Raw genomic sequence first — 14,409 nt, 5'->3', positions numbered from 1 at the left:
ACCTTGCTAACTGCCTTCAGCACTCTCCGCAATACAGCAAAATCTTTTCTCAAAAGCCCGAGAAAGAATAATGGAGATAATAGATCTCTCTATCTCTTACAAATCTTTTTTTAAATTTTCTAAACATTAAATAATTTCCGGCAATTATTGATTATCGATATTCTCATGTTCATAATATTTATCTTTCAGTGAAGTACTATGATGCCTTAGAATATGATATGCCTGTGTGTTATTCCTGAAATACGTGTATGTGTGTGTGTGTATGATTTACTAACTTGTTTTGGAGTATGTAAAAACAGTGGATACTACTTAGCTTAAAAACATAAAATTCAGTGAAGTAATTTCTTTCCTTTTCCAATAAATCTATTACATCACTTATATTCATTGTCTATATTTCCCCACAAAATTGTTCCTTAAACGTTCATATATATGTATATACAATTGTATAGCATGATACTAAGTTCTTTGAAAAGAAATCCTTTTGATCAATTTCCTGCTGTTAATATTACTCACAACCATTGGAATGATTGTTATAACTAGCCTAGTGTTTCAATTGCTGAAATAGTGTGACAGGACTAAAGTATAATAGTTGTGACCTTAAGCGGCTTTTAAATAATCTTCAAGGATGTTTTTTTTTTTACCATCTTTAGCCAATCAGAGGACAGTTAGTAAAAATATTAAAGAATTCATTCATATTACTGAAAAGCTTACCACTTACTAATTCTGTCTAAATAATTTTTTCTCTACCATACTTTCTTTTCCAAAGGACTATTTCTTCAATATTTACAATTAAACCCATCCCACCTATAAACAGTGTTTCTCTCATCAACATTTCTGCTCACACTTCTCTACAATATTAATACTATTGCCCTTTTTTGACTTGGTTTGCATCAATAAAGACAACTGCATCATTTATCAGTGTTTATGTGGTCCAATTCATTATTTAAAAAAAGTATTAGTTATCTACAAGTCACTTTCCATCTCCTTCAAATGGCCTGTTGCAGTTGAGGGTGGAAAGAGTCCGCTCTCCCTCTTGAAATGCTCTCACATGACCACGCGTAAACAGCCACTGACAGGAAAGTCCTATTCACTGCCTTCTCGCACCACGGGTGTTGTTTAAGAAATTGAGAGGACGAAAAGCGAATGTCCGACGCTTTAACCGGGTTGGTGGATATGGAGAAACAACCTAGGGGAGTTGGAAAACTCTCATTCCAAACTAATGGTGCACATGGGCTCCAGGATCCTGACAGAAAAAATGTTGTATGAACCTATTGCTGGTCACCGGCCACTATGGGACTGCATCTCCTAAAGTTGCTCCACTGACTTGTGGATCAATCCTTTAGTTCGAAGGCTCTGGGTATGTCCCCCTTAGTAAACCACTTACTTCGGTCTGGGCAACCGGGCAGTATCACAGACCACACACAAATCGGATGATTTGTGTGGCGCATATGTATTCGATGCCCCTTTGTACCAATATTTATGGTCCAGATGAATAAATAAAATAGTAAGAATAAAGTCAGCTCTTACCAAGACTTCCTATGCCTACGTAGTTAGCGCTAGGGTATAACATGATCACATTTATCTTAATATTCCACTTGATTTATTTTTTGCAATACAATCACAAAAAATTAATTTTCCCAAACAGTTCCTTACCTTGTATTTCATTTCATTATTGTCGGTATTAGAAGGTAGATGATTGATATTCAACGTATTCATTCGAATTACCTAATGTGACGTTGAAGTAACATTTTGAAACTTCATTAACCTTTTCTTATACTTTTACAAAATATCTCACTCCCCCCCACACAGATACACACCTATAGCCGACTTTCTAACACAATTGGGATGTGAAAACTTATTAATGTTATTCAACTGATGAAACAAAAAATAATGGCGTCTAAAATTTGAAGCAAAACTAACTGAATGAATTAATATCATTGTATAGTAAATTAAATGTCAAAAATAAACATCAATTACACAATTCAGTGAGTTATAAAGCAATTGTTGGTGGAAAATTTAAATCGATCAAGTTTTATGAGACATACTAATTCTCAATAGTTAACTATCAACATTACTATTTTACTGTGTAAATTTGGTCCAAAATGTATAAGTAGAATTGAATACCTTTCAGATTGGTCAAATAAATACCTACCATAGAAAACCTGGAAGCACTGGACGGCCGTTTCGTCCTAGTGTGGGACTCCTCAGCAGTGCGCGTCCACGATCCCGCCTCCCCTAAGATTCGAACCTAGAATCCATCAGTCTCGCGCGCGAGCGCTTAACCATTAAACGTCTGAGTCGGCATCCAGTGGTGTTAATGTCTGACTTCAACCAGTCCACGAGGAGTCCCATATTAGGATGAAACGGGCGTCCAGTGCTTCCAGGTTTTCCATGGTGGTCTAGCTTCAATTGACTCATGATTTCAATTATTGAAATTACTAAAATCTCCACAAAACCCGTTCTGAAAATAAATATCTCACGAAAAAATTAATTCATTGTGAGATTTTTTCTCTCCAGGAAATCCCTCTCATTTCTGTTGAAAAAAGGACTCTAATATGGCTGAAATTCTGTAATTCATTGTATTGTACACCTGTAAATACTTCCATTATTATATTATGTTCTGATAATAACATTTAATAACACTGTGTTGAACAAGTTATTGGCTGCCGGTACTCAGTAGTCTAAATGAACCACACGTTAGCCGTTTAAAGCATTGGGTACTAGGTCTGAATCTTAATGTGCACAACATCAATATTAGGATGTGACAGGTATATTCATTTGACGAGTTTCAAGTAGAATGGAACATACATACGAAATTCCATTGCTTGTCGTATACTATATATTACTAGAATTTATGTTGGTGGCTTTTTCCCGATTGTCTTGTTCAACTTCTAGAATAACGTACCACCTTGTAGTTTATTGTATTTTTTAATTCAAGCTAAACTATAAAAGGGAGTTTGAACAAATTTCTAAATAATTTTGACAAACTCTTAACACACATTTATCTGAATAAGAAAACAGCAAGTTCATGTAAATCAGCGATTTATAATTCCAAAACTAGAATTCAAGTTCAATATTATGATCAGAATGGGTTTTGTGGAGATTTCTAGAAATTTCACTGGTTAAAATCCTGAGTCAATTGAAACTAGACCACCATGGAAAACCTGGAAGCACTGGACGGCCGTTTCGTCCTAGTATGGGACTCCTCAGCAGTGCGCATCCACGATTAAGCCCCCCCCCCGCGAGATTCGAACATTAACACCGTTGGATGCCGGCCCAGTGGTCTAGTTGGTTGAGCGCCTGGCGCGAGACCGATAGGTCCTGGGTTCGACGACCGCCCAGTGCTTCCAGGTTTTCCATGGTGGTCTAGCTTCAATTGACTCATGATTTCAACCAGTTAAATATTATGGTTTAAAGCTAGAATTTAAGGGTTTTACAGTTAGTCAATATATGTTCCAAAATTTCTTAATCCTAAATAATAAACTCTACGCCTTAACTCTTAATTCTAATCACTCCTATAACAATATAATTCCAAACTGAATACCTAAATCTCAATCCCAATTCTTAATTCAAATATCTAATGATGTTGTTTTTCATCATTAAAGTAGGTTAAGATATTTTCTTGAATTTAATTATTCATAATACAATCAAGAAGTAACAATAACTTAGTCAAATAATCTATTTTATTAATCGAGTAGACATATTGTTGATTCAAAATATATTCCGTGACCTTAGAGAGATTTATACATTCATCATTATCATCATCATTAGTTCACTCTTATAGTTCTGGTTTACCACTATAGATAAAGATATTAATTATACTAAATTGAACTGATACAAGGTTTTTTGTATGCAATGATGGATAGTGGCTAGCAGTGGAGTCCAGAATGCGCGTTTCGTCCTATTTGGGACTCATCAGCTGGATGTACCTACATCTCAGAGTTGATGTTCACTCTGGAACTCGAACCCAGGACGAAACCCGCGTCCTGGATTCCACTGCTAGCCACTATCCATCATTGCTTACAAAAAGCTTGTGAATTAAGGCAATATCGAGGCATACGAACAGTATGCACATATGCCAATAACAGACTGATCAATTGCAGTCTTAAACCTCAATGGGAAGATACAAGTCAAACAATACCAAGTGATACAAAGGTGTTTCTCAGTAATGGTAAATGATAAGTATTCGATATTTAACAGTTGATTAAACTCTGTGTAGTCAGTTAGTAAAGTGTAATAGTATCAATAATTTGTAAGCAACTAATGTAATCTTTAATTTACGAAAAATGAAGTATAGAAATGATTAGTAGTCGTAATGATAATAACATCCATCGTACAAAATAAGTTTATAACCTCATTGTGTAAAGTGAATTTTTATGCATTCTTATCTGACTTCTGACTGATAAGTAGGTTTCATGTATCGTATCATCTAGTCTTTATACTGAAATCCTGTAGATTAATTTCTCTCCTAAACGAGATTTTTCTTCCATTTCATCACACTGATTTGCATTTTAATTTATTGATTGATTGGCTAAATTAGATAGATCAGTTAACTTGTATCTCCTATCAAAATTACCAGCTTCCAAATGTTATCAGTAAAAAGTTGTGAATATTATTGAGTTTCATTGAAATTATGTGCTTACTAGTGACTACCTTCGAGAGGGAATTTCCAGAGTCTTAGTTAGAATCCTTACCCCTTGATTAGTACGTAACCTCATTTGTTATTTATTCTCGAATCGATTTTTGTGATGCAATCTTTTCTATCCTCCTATAGACATATATTTTCCATATAACTATATATACAAATGTACAGCTTAAGTGGATGGTTTCGTCGAAAGGAAGATTTTTTTCACTGAATTCTCTTCCTCTTATTCAACGACACTATGGATTAATTTAATTATCACAACAATAATGACAATAAAAAGTGTACTAAAACCTGAAATACTTTGGAACTCAATCAGTAGAATTTTAAACAGTCAATAATTGAACTAGATCACTGTTTTGAATTTGACTGCTGCCCACCAGATTCCACGTTATATGTTTCGATACTTGTTTATTCGTGAATACTACATAAGATATTTATAATTTTTATTTGGTTTTTCTAAAAAAGTTATAATATTTTATTTTGTTTATTCAGGTAAAAGATTCTATTGATCTGTTTACACTTCGACGTCATGCTGTAAAAATTATTAGTAAACTAGGTGTACGAAAAATTCCCGGTGGTTGGAGTCAAGCATTACATGAAGCTAGTTTAATGCGAAGATTATCTGCTTGTCGACATGTGGTTTCATTAGTTGTTGTATTACGACTAGAAAATCCAGATAGATTATGTTTAGTTATGGAGCATTGTCTTGGATCAGTACATGATTTACAAGCTTCCGGTGTACCATCTCATACAGCTTTAAGTTCAGAAAATGAATTTGAATTAGATGAATTCAATGCTAAATCATCCTCTCCACGATTATCATATTTTAAACATCAACATGGACAATCATCAGATGTTGTATTAAATGAAAACATTTCAAAAGATAAAAGAAAAAATGTTGATTCTTCTGAAAAGTTGAATAAATCTCGTCGATTTCATCCTAGATTATCAATGGGATCTACACAGATCAATCAAGAAACAGATACAAAATTTAATAAATCAAAAAGTCGTAAAACATCATCCATAGAACAACCAACAAAAAAACGTACATCCTCTCAACAACAACAACAATTTCGTCGACTTCCTGAAGCACAAGCGCATGCCTACTTTTTACAGGTAAATCATTATTATCTTTTCCCTATAGGTAGTTTGTCTAGATTATTGAGTTTCATAATTTACACCGCGAACTAATAATAACAATAATGATGATATTAGCGAATTGGTTGAAGCTGAACATGTAAAACATTGGATGCTGCCGATTCAATTACTTTGAAAGGTTAGACGTCCGCCTGAAAATCTTGTACCGGATCCCCTTTGAATTAGGGTTGTGGATCCTCACTAGAACGATACAGCCGTCCAACCCATTCTAATTTTTAGTGCTTGGCCAATCAAGATCATTTCGTAATGTAAATTTTGAATTTTATTATTATTCGGATCCTATACTTTGTCCTTGTTCCTGCTCCCAGCTGAGGGGAGGGATAAAGGCAAACGACCTTCAGATTTTGACTAGTTTTAGCCAGTCAGGAGACAGTGAAGATAAATAAACGACTTCTTATACTAGGACTTATGAGATAGAGTTTAGAATTTTCGCATTATAGGTTATATTTGCCTGTAATGAAAAATACTTTAACTCCACATCTTGACTCTATTTTGATGAATGCGCCATGACATTAAAGAGATTTGCATGCTCATCATTCGTTCGTAGGTATAATTCGGTATTATGACGATAAAAATGAAAAAGCAATAACAAACAACGGAAGCGTTTTTTTAGGATATTACTACTTTTTGTCCAGTCTTATTATAAAATTGGATAACTTAGCTGACTGATCCTAAGATGTGAAGATATACCGTCGAATAACTTTTGTAATTTTAAGCCATTTAATTAATCAGGAGACGGAAGATTAATCTATAATTCATCATGTTAAGATTTGACATAAAAATATGAAGTTTATAATCCTTGCATTATAGCTGATGTCAGTTTGTGATAAAATCTGGAACTATGACTCTCAATCTTAATTTCTAACTATTCTTATATAAATATATATATATATATGATAAAAAATTTTACTTTAAAATCACTTGGGTAATTCCGTCACACATCCTCACATTATTCACTAATAGTTTTCTTTCCGAAATGTCAAATGGTCATGCAAGGGGCATGTGTCATGAAGGTAATGTAAAATTAATATGTGAAGTAAGACTGAGCTAATTGAACAGTCTAACTTTTGAGTCCTTCTGTCCATTTTTTAATCAATTCAAATGGAGATAGACCAAGTGTATTGTCACAAATAGAAACATATTTTTGATGGGGATAAAAGAACTCATCGTAAATCCTGTGAATTATATTGTTAAGATTTTTTAATTTCCCGTTGTTGATATTCAGGTCTACAGTTGATCAATACCTTTTGCCATATGTAGATCCTGATATTACCTCCATGTAGCATTATGCCACAAGTTTTGTATATTCAGTATATGACTAACCGTGGAATCCAGAATGGGCGTTTCATCCACTGTGCGGCTTGTCATCTGTTTGTGCCTGGATCTCAGTATTTTTATATTCACATTAAGACTTAAACCTAGTATCTTTCACTTCTAACACCCAAAGAGCTATTAACTAAACCACTGAATCCGAATAACCATTAGATTGTTCAGTGAGTATAATGGTACTGAGTTCGAGTCTCAGTGGAAACGTCAACACGGATGCAGGCACATCCAACTGACGACTTTCATATATATATATATATATATATATATATATATATATATATATATATATATATATATATATATATATATATATATATATATATATATATAGCATATTTCTGTACTATCGTCGTTTTTTCCATCCCTCACTCTCCCTCTGCATTTCCTTTTCTAGTTAATAGACGGTTTACATTTTCTTCATCGTAACGGTGTTATACATCGCGATATTAAACCAGCTAATTTATTATTAACACCTGCACCAGGCTGTGGTTTAAGTGGTTTTGGCAGTCCAAATGGTACCATGGATTTACCAGATCATAATTGGTTATGCAGTACGGGTAGTCAATCAGCGTTTTGTCAACGTTCATTGGCTAATTTATTGGCATTATCACGTGGTTGGCTGGTGAAGTTAACTGATTTCGGCGTATCGGCATCAATTTCAGCATTTAGTACAAATGATATGGTAATTTTATTGAATGCATTTTCTTGTCTTTCTCCTTATTAGTTTGTTTATCTTTCCACCCTTCTTCTTCTCGTTCTTCGTGAGATCTCGTTATTCAAACAGAATTACGTGTGAGTCGGCCTCGAATTTATGAACTAGTAATTGAAGGTATTATATCTTAACTAACCAAGTTCAAAGTCCCTACTGACTTACATCGGTTCAAGTTGCACGACTAGTATCAGTACAGCGAGATAAAACTATCAAAACATATACCAGAGTGGTAGAACTAGTAACATTATCGTTGTTATTAGTAGAATAGTTTAGTCATTGACGATATAACTCGAGAAAATAAAATAAATTAATGGGACAGAAAGTATAAGTATTTCAGGATAAACAGTTAATGCATCTACTTTTCCACTGGTTACGATAATTACAAGGACCCCAACCAGATAGTCTATATTTACTTACATAGCTTGGTCTAACAGTCACTCACTTTATGGATTCATATTACGTTTCGATTTGACTACCCCTATCTTTCCTCCAACCCACGTTAGCAAATATTATTTGTTGAGGTAGGCAATGGTTGGTATATATAAAACGTGTTCCAAACTCCTCAGTCAATAAACATTCACTGTTGCAGATTCCAAACACATCCTTCGGCATAGTCTCTAGGATCCTAGAAAACTCATAGAAGCGTTTTATCTAGTCAGCTTTGAATAGAAGCTTCCCAGGATCACTGACAGAAAAGGAAGAATTATGTGTCACGATTTGATTAAGCAGTTGTCTCAATCGCCACTATATTTAGCGTGTTGCTAGAATGATCTAACAGATTAACATAATATAAAACTCTTAACATACACTGAACTTCTTGTACAGAACTAACCTTAGAGTAAAAAGATCGTACTGACATTTCGCTCCTTATCTCTATTGCTTGAGTTGAAGTGTGGAGGTAGTGGGTAAGAAGTTAGGAGTAAGTGTTTCAGTAGCAGACTTATCAGGTCATTACAAAAGATTCACGTAGAAAAGTTGGAAAATACTTATTACAAACTAATGGCATGCATAAACTGGAGGATCTCGAGGTAACAATCGGAGTGAAAACCAATTCTGGTTTACGACTACTATATAAAGTTGTATTCTCTGACATTGCTCCACTGTCTTGCAAGTTAGACTTCCAGGTTGGGCTATTAAAAAAACCCGCACACCATGGTTTAGGCATCCATATAGTATCCTAGCTTATATACACATAATGATGAATAATAATGCTTAACAGCTCAAAAGAACATAAAATCTTCATTATTTGTCATTTTATTAGAGACTTAAATTTAAAATAATCAATTAGTCATGGTTTAATATCAGTTGGACAACTGAAAAGAAAAGCAACGAATACATTATATAGCTAGATATTTCAACTATCAGCAATGAGCATCTATTAATAGTATCCTTAATAATACAATTCAAGACCTTTAAGTCTCACATTGAACTTGTTCTCTCCAGATTCATATGAATTCGAAACCTTAAACATTTCACACAAATTACCAGCCAACATCTTAATAAACTTGTTGTCCTATGACAAAATCGTCAGTCAAAACACCGTTTTATATGACCTTGTCCCTGTACTAAATCAATGATGCGTTAACCAACAGGAGCAGCCTTGAGTCAATTCTGAGTACTTATTGGTTCTCTGTGTGGTAACTTCTCGCCTAGCCCAGCCTTTTGAGTTCACAACACAAATACCAGCTTCTGATGTATGAATCATATATTCTAGACATACTTGATTTATATGCAAGTAAATCAGATCGTATCACACCATAAAATGAAAAATAATGATTATACAAGATCAAGCCAAAAAGTGTCTGTGATTGTGAGAGATTGTAACTAATAAATTAGGAATAATTTAAGAATAGTAAGTCATATAATAGTAGTCTATAGGTCGAATGAAAGCTTATGATAAAAGGAATATGAATATATGTATATTCTAGGTACTTAATAATTATCTCATAAGAATATTCGTAATAATAGTCCATCTATTTATTTATTTATTTGGACACATAAATAATGGTACAAAGGGGCATCGAATACATATGCGCCACACAAATCATCCGATTTGTGTGTGGTCTGTGATACTGCCCGGTTGCCCAGACCGAAGCAGGTGGTTTACTTAGGGGGACATACCCAGAGCCTTCGAACTAAAGGATTGATCCACAAGTCAGTGGAGCAACTTTAGGAGATGCAGTCCCATAGTGGCCGGTGACCAGCAATAGGTTCATACATCATTTGTTCTGTTAGGATCCTGGAGCCCATGTGCACCATTAGTTTGGAATGAGAGTTTTTCAACTCCCTGGTTAAAGCGCCAGACATTCGCTTTTCGTCCTCTCAATTTCATAAACAACATCCGTGGTATGAGAAGGCAGTGAGTAGGACTTCCCTGTCAGTGGCTGTATATACGTAGTCATATGAGAGCATTCCGAGAAAGAGCTGACTCTTCCCACCCTTGGCCGTACCAAGGCATTCGGGGGTGGTAAGTATGTGTCGGAAGTGGGATTCGGACTCACGCCCACACCGTGGACCAGAACACTCGAGTCTGGCGCCTTAAACCGCTCGGCCACTCCGACGTGATAGTAGTTCATAAATAATCCCTAGCAGTTACCATTCATTTATTCTTCATTCGGATATAACAGAGCTAATTGTGCATACGATATAAAGCTACATTTATTTATTTATTTATTTATTTAATTTATTTATTTATTTATTTATTTATTTATTTATTTATTTATTTATTTATTTATTATTAATGAGGCAACTATTTCATACTATTAAACTGCATTTCATTCCACTCGGTAATCATATAACATTCGTCCTTCAAAAACTAACTCTTTATTAAATTAACAAATTAAATAACCTTACTACTATCATGATTAACCTGAATATGAATAGAGAATAACAAATATACATTTATTATAGAATCTCTCATGAGTTCAATAAAACAAATAAACAGATTATCTAAATTATTGTAACCTTGTATTGTGTTTAATGTTAGCAAAACATGATTATTCTACCAATCTGAAATAACCAACCCCTCTATACACACACAGATAAGCATATAGGTCACTTTGAACTATGGTTTAGATGACAGTATAAATGATGCTATATCCAGTTGCTAAAATCGAATTAATTATGAATAGGATCTGAATTTGAGACTTAATGATAAAAAGTGAAGTTACTAAACGGATTAATCACTTTACTTATCTTGTAAGATTTTAAAAATCTATTGGGTTGATATCTAAAATAAGAAATCTTGACACCAATTTAGAAAATCCCATTCGATTTTAACATTTTATTGCGTCACTTCTAGAATAGGTGAGAGACTTGTCTTACTTACTTACTTACTTACGCCTGTTACTCCTCGTGAAGGAGCATAGGCCGCTCACCAGCATTCTCCATCCAACCCTGTCCTGGGCAATCCTTTCTAGCTCCGTCCAGTTGTAATTCATCGTTTTCATATCTGTTTCTATTATCCGACGCAATGTATTCTTTGGCCTTCCTCTTTTTCGCTTCCCTTCAGGATTCCAAGTTAGGGCTTGCCTCGTGATGCAGTTTGACGATTTGCGTAATGTATGTCCTATCCATTTCCATCTTCTTTTCCTAATTTCTTCTTCAGCTGGAAGTTGGTTTGTTCTCTCCCACAGAAGGCTTGTCTGGTAAACAAAAAATGAATGTACTTTTCAACAGTTCATATTGTTCTACTTTAGTTCTATGAAACCTGATCTTTAAAAATAACAAAAATTCTTAGGCTACTAATACCCGATCGTACATACCTTCGAAGCGCATGTTAAGACAATAGAGATACAGATTAGTGAGTAAAGGTAAGAAACCAGTTAGTAAGGTAGTGAATGATAAGTCTACTACTGAAACACTTACTCCTAACTTCTTACCCACTACCTCCACACTTCAACTCAAGCAATAGAGATAAGGAGCGAAATGTCAGTACGATCTTTTTACTCTAAGGTTAGTTCTGTACAAGAAGTTCAGTGTATGTTAAGAGTTTTATATTATGTTAATCTGTTAGATCATTCTAGCAACACGCTAAATATAGTGGCGATTGAGACAACTGCTTAATCAAATCGTGACACATAATTCTTCCCTTTTTCTAAATGTTTCTGAAAAGTTTCTTTTTACTGCTGATTTGCCGTAACGTCCCCGCCCATCTTATTGTTCTCCACAGACTTTGATGAGAGATAATTCCTTACTTATTTAGATCACCTCTCTTTTAGTGCCGAGTGTTCTCTTTTTATCGTCTTTCTTTCCTAAAAGCGTTAATGTCACGTAAAGTCATTAAGTAGTGTCTGGAAATATGTCGCTCTATATATACATTTCTAGAGAGAGAGCGAACTTATTTCACAATCCTCCATACTAAGACATTTGAGGTCAAACATTTTTAAATGCTAAAATATACTTACAACATTTCAGTATATTGGTTATTATTATCCACTTCAGTCAGTCACTCAGTAATAAGAAACCTGGCATATATGTTCTTCGGTTCAAATTACCACACTTTATATCATTCAGCACAACGAGATGGAATTATCATGATAAACGCTAGAGTAGTAGAATTAGTAACACTATCAGTGTAAGAAGTAGAAGAGATTAGACACTATATTGCGAGAAGAAAGGATAAAATTAATGAAATAAAAAGTACAAAATAATTTTAAAAATTATGTGGGAAGACCAAGAGTGAATGCATCTTCTTCACTTTGACCGATTCTGAGCCATTTTACCCAATCTCTTCAACCACTGGTTATGGTAATGAGACAAAGCCCAAACTAGCTAGTCTTCACCTACCTACACGAATCAGTTCAACAGTCAGTAACTATTTATTTAAACATATAAATATTGGTATAAAGAGACGCCAAAGTATTTATATACCACACACATTAAGAATGAGATTGTCAAGAGATAGAAAAAAGAACAAAAATTAGTAGAAATTGGTGTACGAGAATGAAAGTAATAATAATCACAATAATAATGGGAAAAGCGGTTCACTTAAGAAAATACAACCAAAAAGTATTCCTTCGGTTAAAAATTCCCTTCATTTATATGAAGAAGGTAAAAGAAAACTACCGTAGGACCGCCACTGTCCTCGATTCTGAGACAGGTCTGATAACGTTTTAAGCCACTGTGTCGCACTATCCCTAGGACCTCAACCAGGGAATTGTAAACGAGTAGAGAATGCCAGTCCTGTTTAGCTTTATTTCATACCATGTCATACACTGACCGCCTCTCCGCTTCTTCTAATCGGTCCCAGAGTCCGCAAACAATCCACGCTGTAAAATCCGACAGGACGACATTCGCGACATAGCCTAAGCTACCGAAGTCGGTTCTTAAAAATGGTGGTATTAATCGAATTGTAGTCGTCATGGCCTAATACACGTTGCCGAATCTCTTCATTACTAACATGATGTTAGCACTGAATGTCAGCAATCCTTAGGAAACAACAATAATCAAATAGAGCTAGTCGCTTAACATCCTGAACTCGGAAAATTCAGATTTCATAAGCATACAGCCAAACAATATTACCGACTCATTCTAAATCTGACCTTTTTCAAGCTATACTAAAGTCACAAAAGCGCCAAAGGTGACCTGTTTTGGCTTTCACTATACGTGAATTTATCTCATCACTCACCCCACCACCAGCATTTACACAGCTATTCAGATACATGAACTTCTCAACTACTTCTACCTGCTCACTAGCAAGGGTCGGTGCAGGTACAGGCTACTGCCAGTCTTGCAAAAGTACTTTGTAATTAATAGCTGCAAAGCAGATACTATACCTACGAACACTGAGTATCAACTGATCAAGTGTGTATTGTATGGCTTGGGTATCGTCTCACAGTTAGACAATATCATTCGTATAATCAAACTCAAAAAGTTGATGAATCTATAATTTATAGATGAACTCATAAAATTGAAGATACCAAGTCTAGGATTTTAGCGCGAAATTTTTCACCTTAATGATTAAATAGCATTTTGACATTATAGCTAATGTCAGTTCATGATGAAAACTCTAACTGTAATTCCTAACCCTATTTTTTAACTTTAAATCCTCAGACATTTATAACTCTCTTTTAACCCTAGTAAGTTGGTGAATTTTCCCAAGGTCACTTTAGTATCGCTCAAAAGTCATTTATAAATTATAGTCTCACTGAAGTCTTTCTCCAGGCAACATACTTATACACCATCATTACTAAAATCTGTCAAAGTTGTTTCCATCAGTAACTTCCTCTACTCTTCTATTCATACTGATCTGATTTTGATATCAATGATTGAAATCGACCACTTGTATATGTGTGTGTGTTTATCGTTAATTCACGATTTGCTTTTGTCATTATATTAATGGGTTAATAAATGGTTCAGCTTTTTTTCTAATAACATTACAAATCTCTATTATTCAATATTAAAGGTTTAATACATTATAGATATCACAGCATACAATATTTCAACAGTATCTTCTGGACTTTCATAGACGTTACAATATATATATATATATATATATATATATATATACAACGGTGAATTATCTTCTGTACTTTGTCTGTATACATGCTAATACGCTTACATC

At 34.4% G+C, this 14,409-nt stretch overlaps 1 protein-coding gene across 1 annotated transcript in view; it reads left to right on the top strand.

The window, feature by feature from the left end:
* The window catches only part of PTK2_3 (putative serine/threonine protein phosphatase), a 50,707-nt gene that overhangs the window by 20,014 nt on the left and 16,284 nt on the right, over window positions 1-14,409 (top strand). The window contains exons 4-5 of the mRNA XM_051219578.1: window positions 5,138-5,761; window positions 7,527-7,814. Coding sequence (XP_051064305.1) covers window positions 5,138-5,761; window positions 7,527-7,814 — 912 coding nt within the window. The remainder of the gene's footprint in view (window positions 1-5,137; window positions 5,762-7,526; window positions 7,815-14,409) is intronic.

Source organism: Schistosoma haematobium, chromosome 7 (assembly GCF_000699445.3).
Source record: "Schistosoma haematobium chromosome 7, whole genome shotgun sequence".
In the NCBI taxonomy this organism is placed as follows: Eukaryota; Metazoa; Platyhelminthes; class Trematoda; order Strigeidida; family Schistosomatidae; genus Schistosoma; species Schistosoma haematobium.
This window is presented reverse-complemented; position numbering and strand designations above follow the sequence as displayed.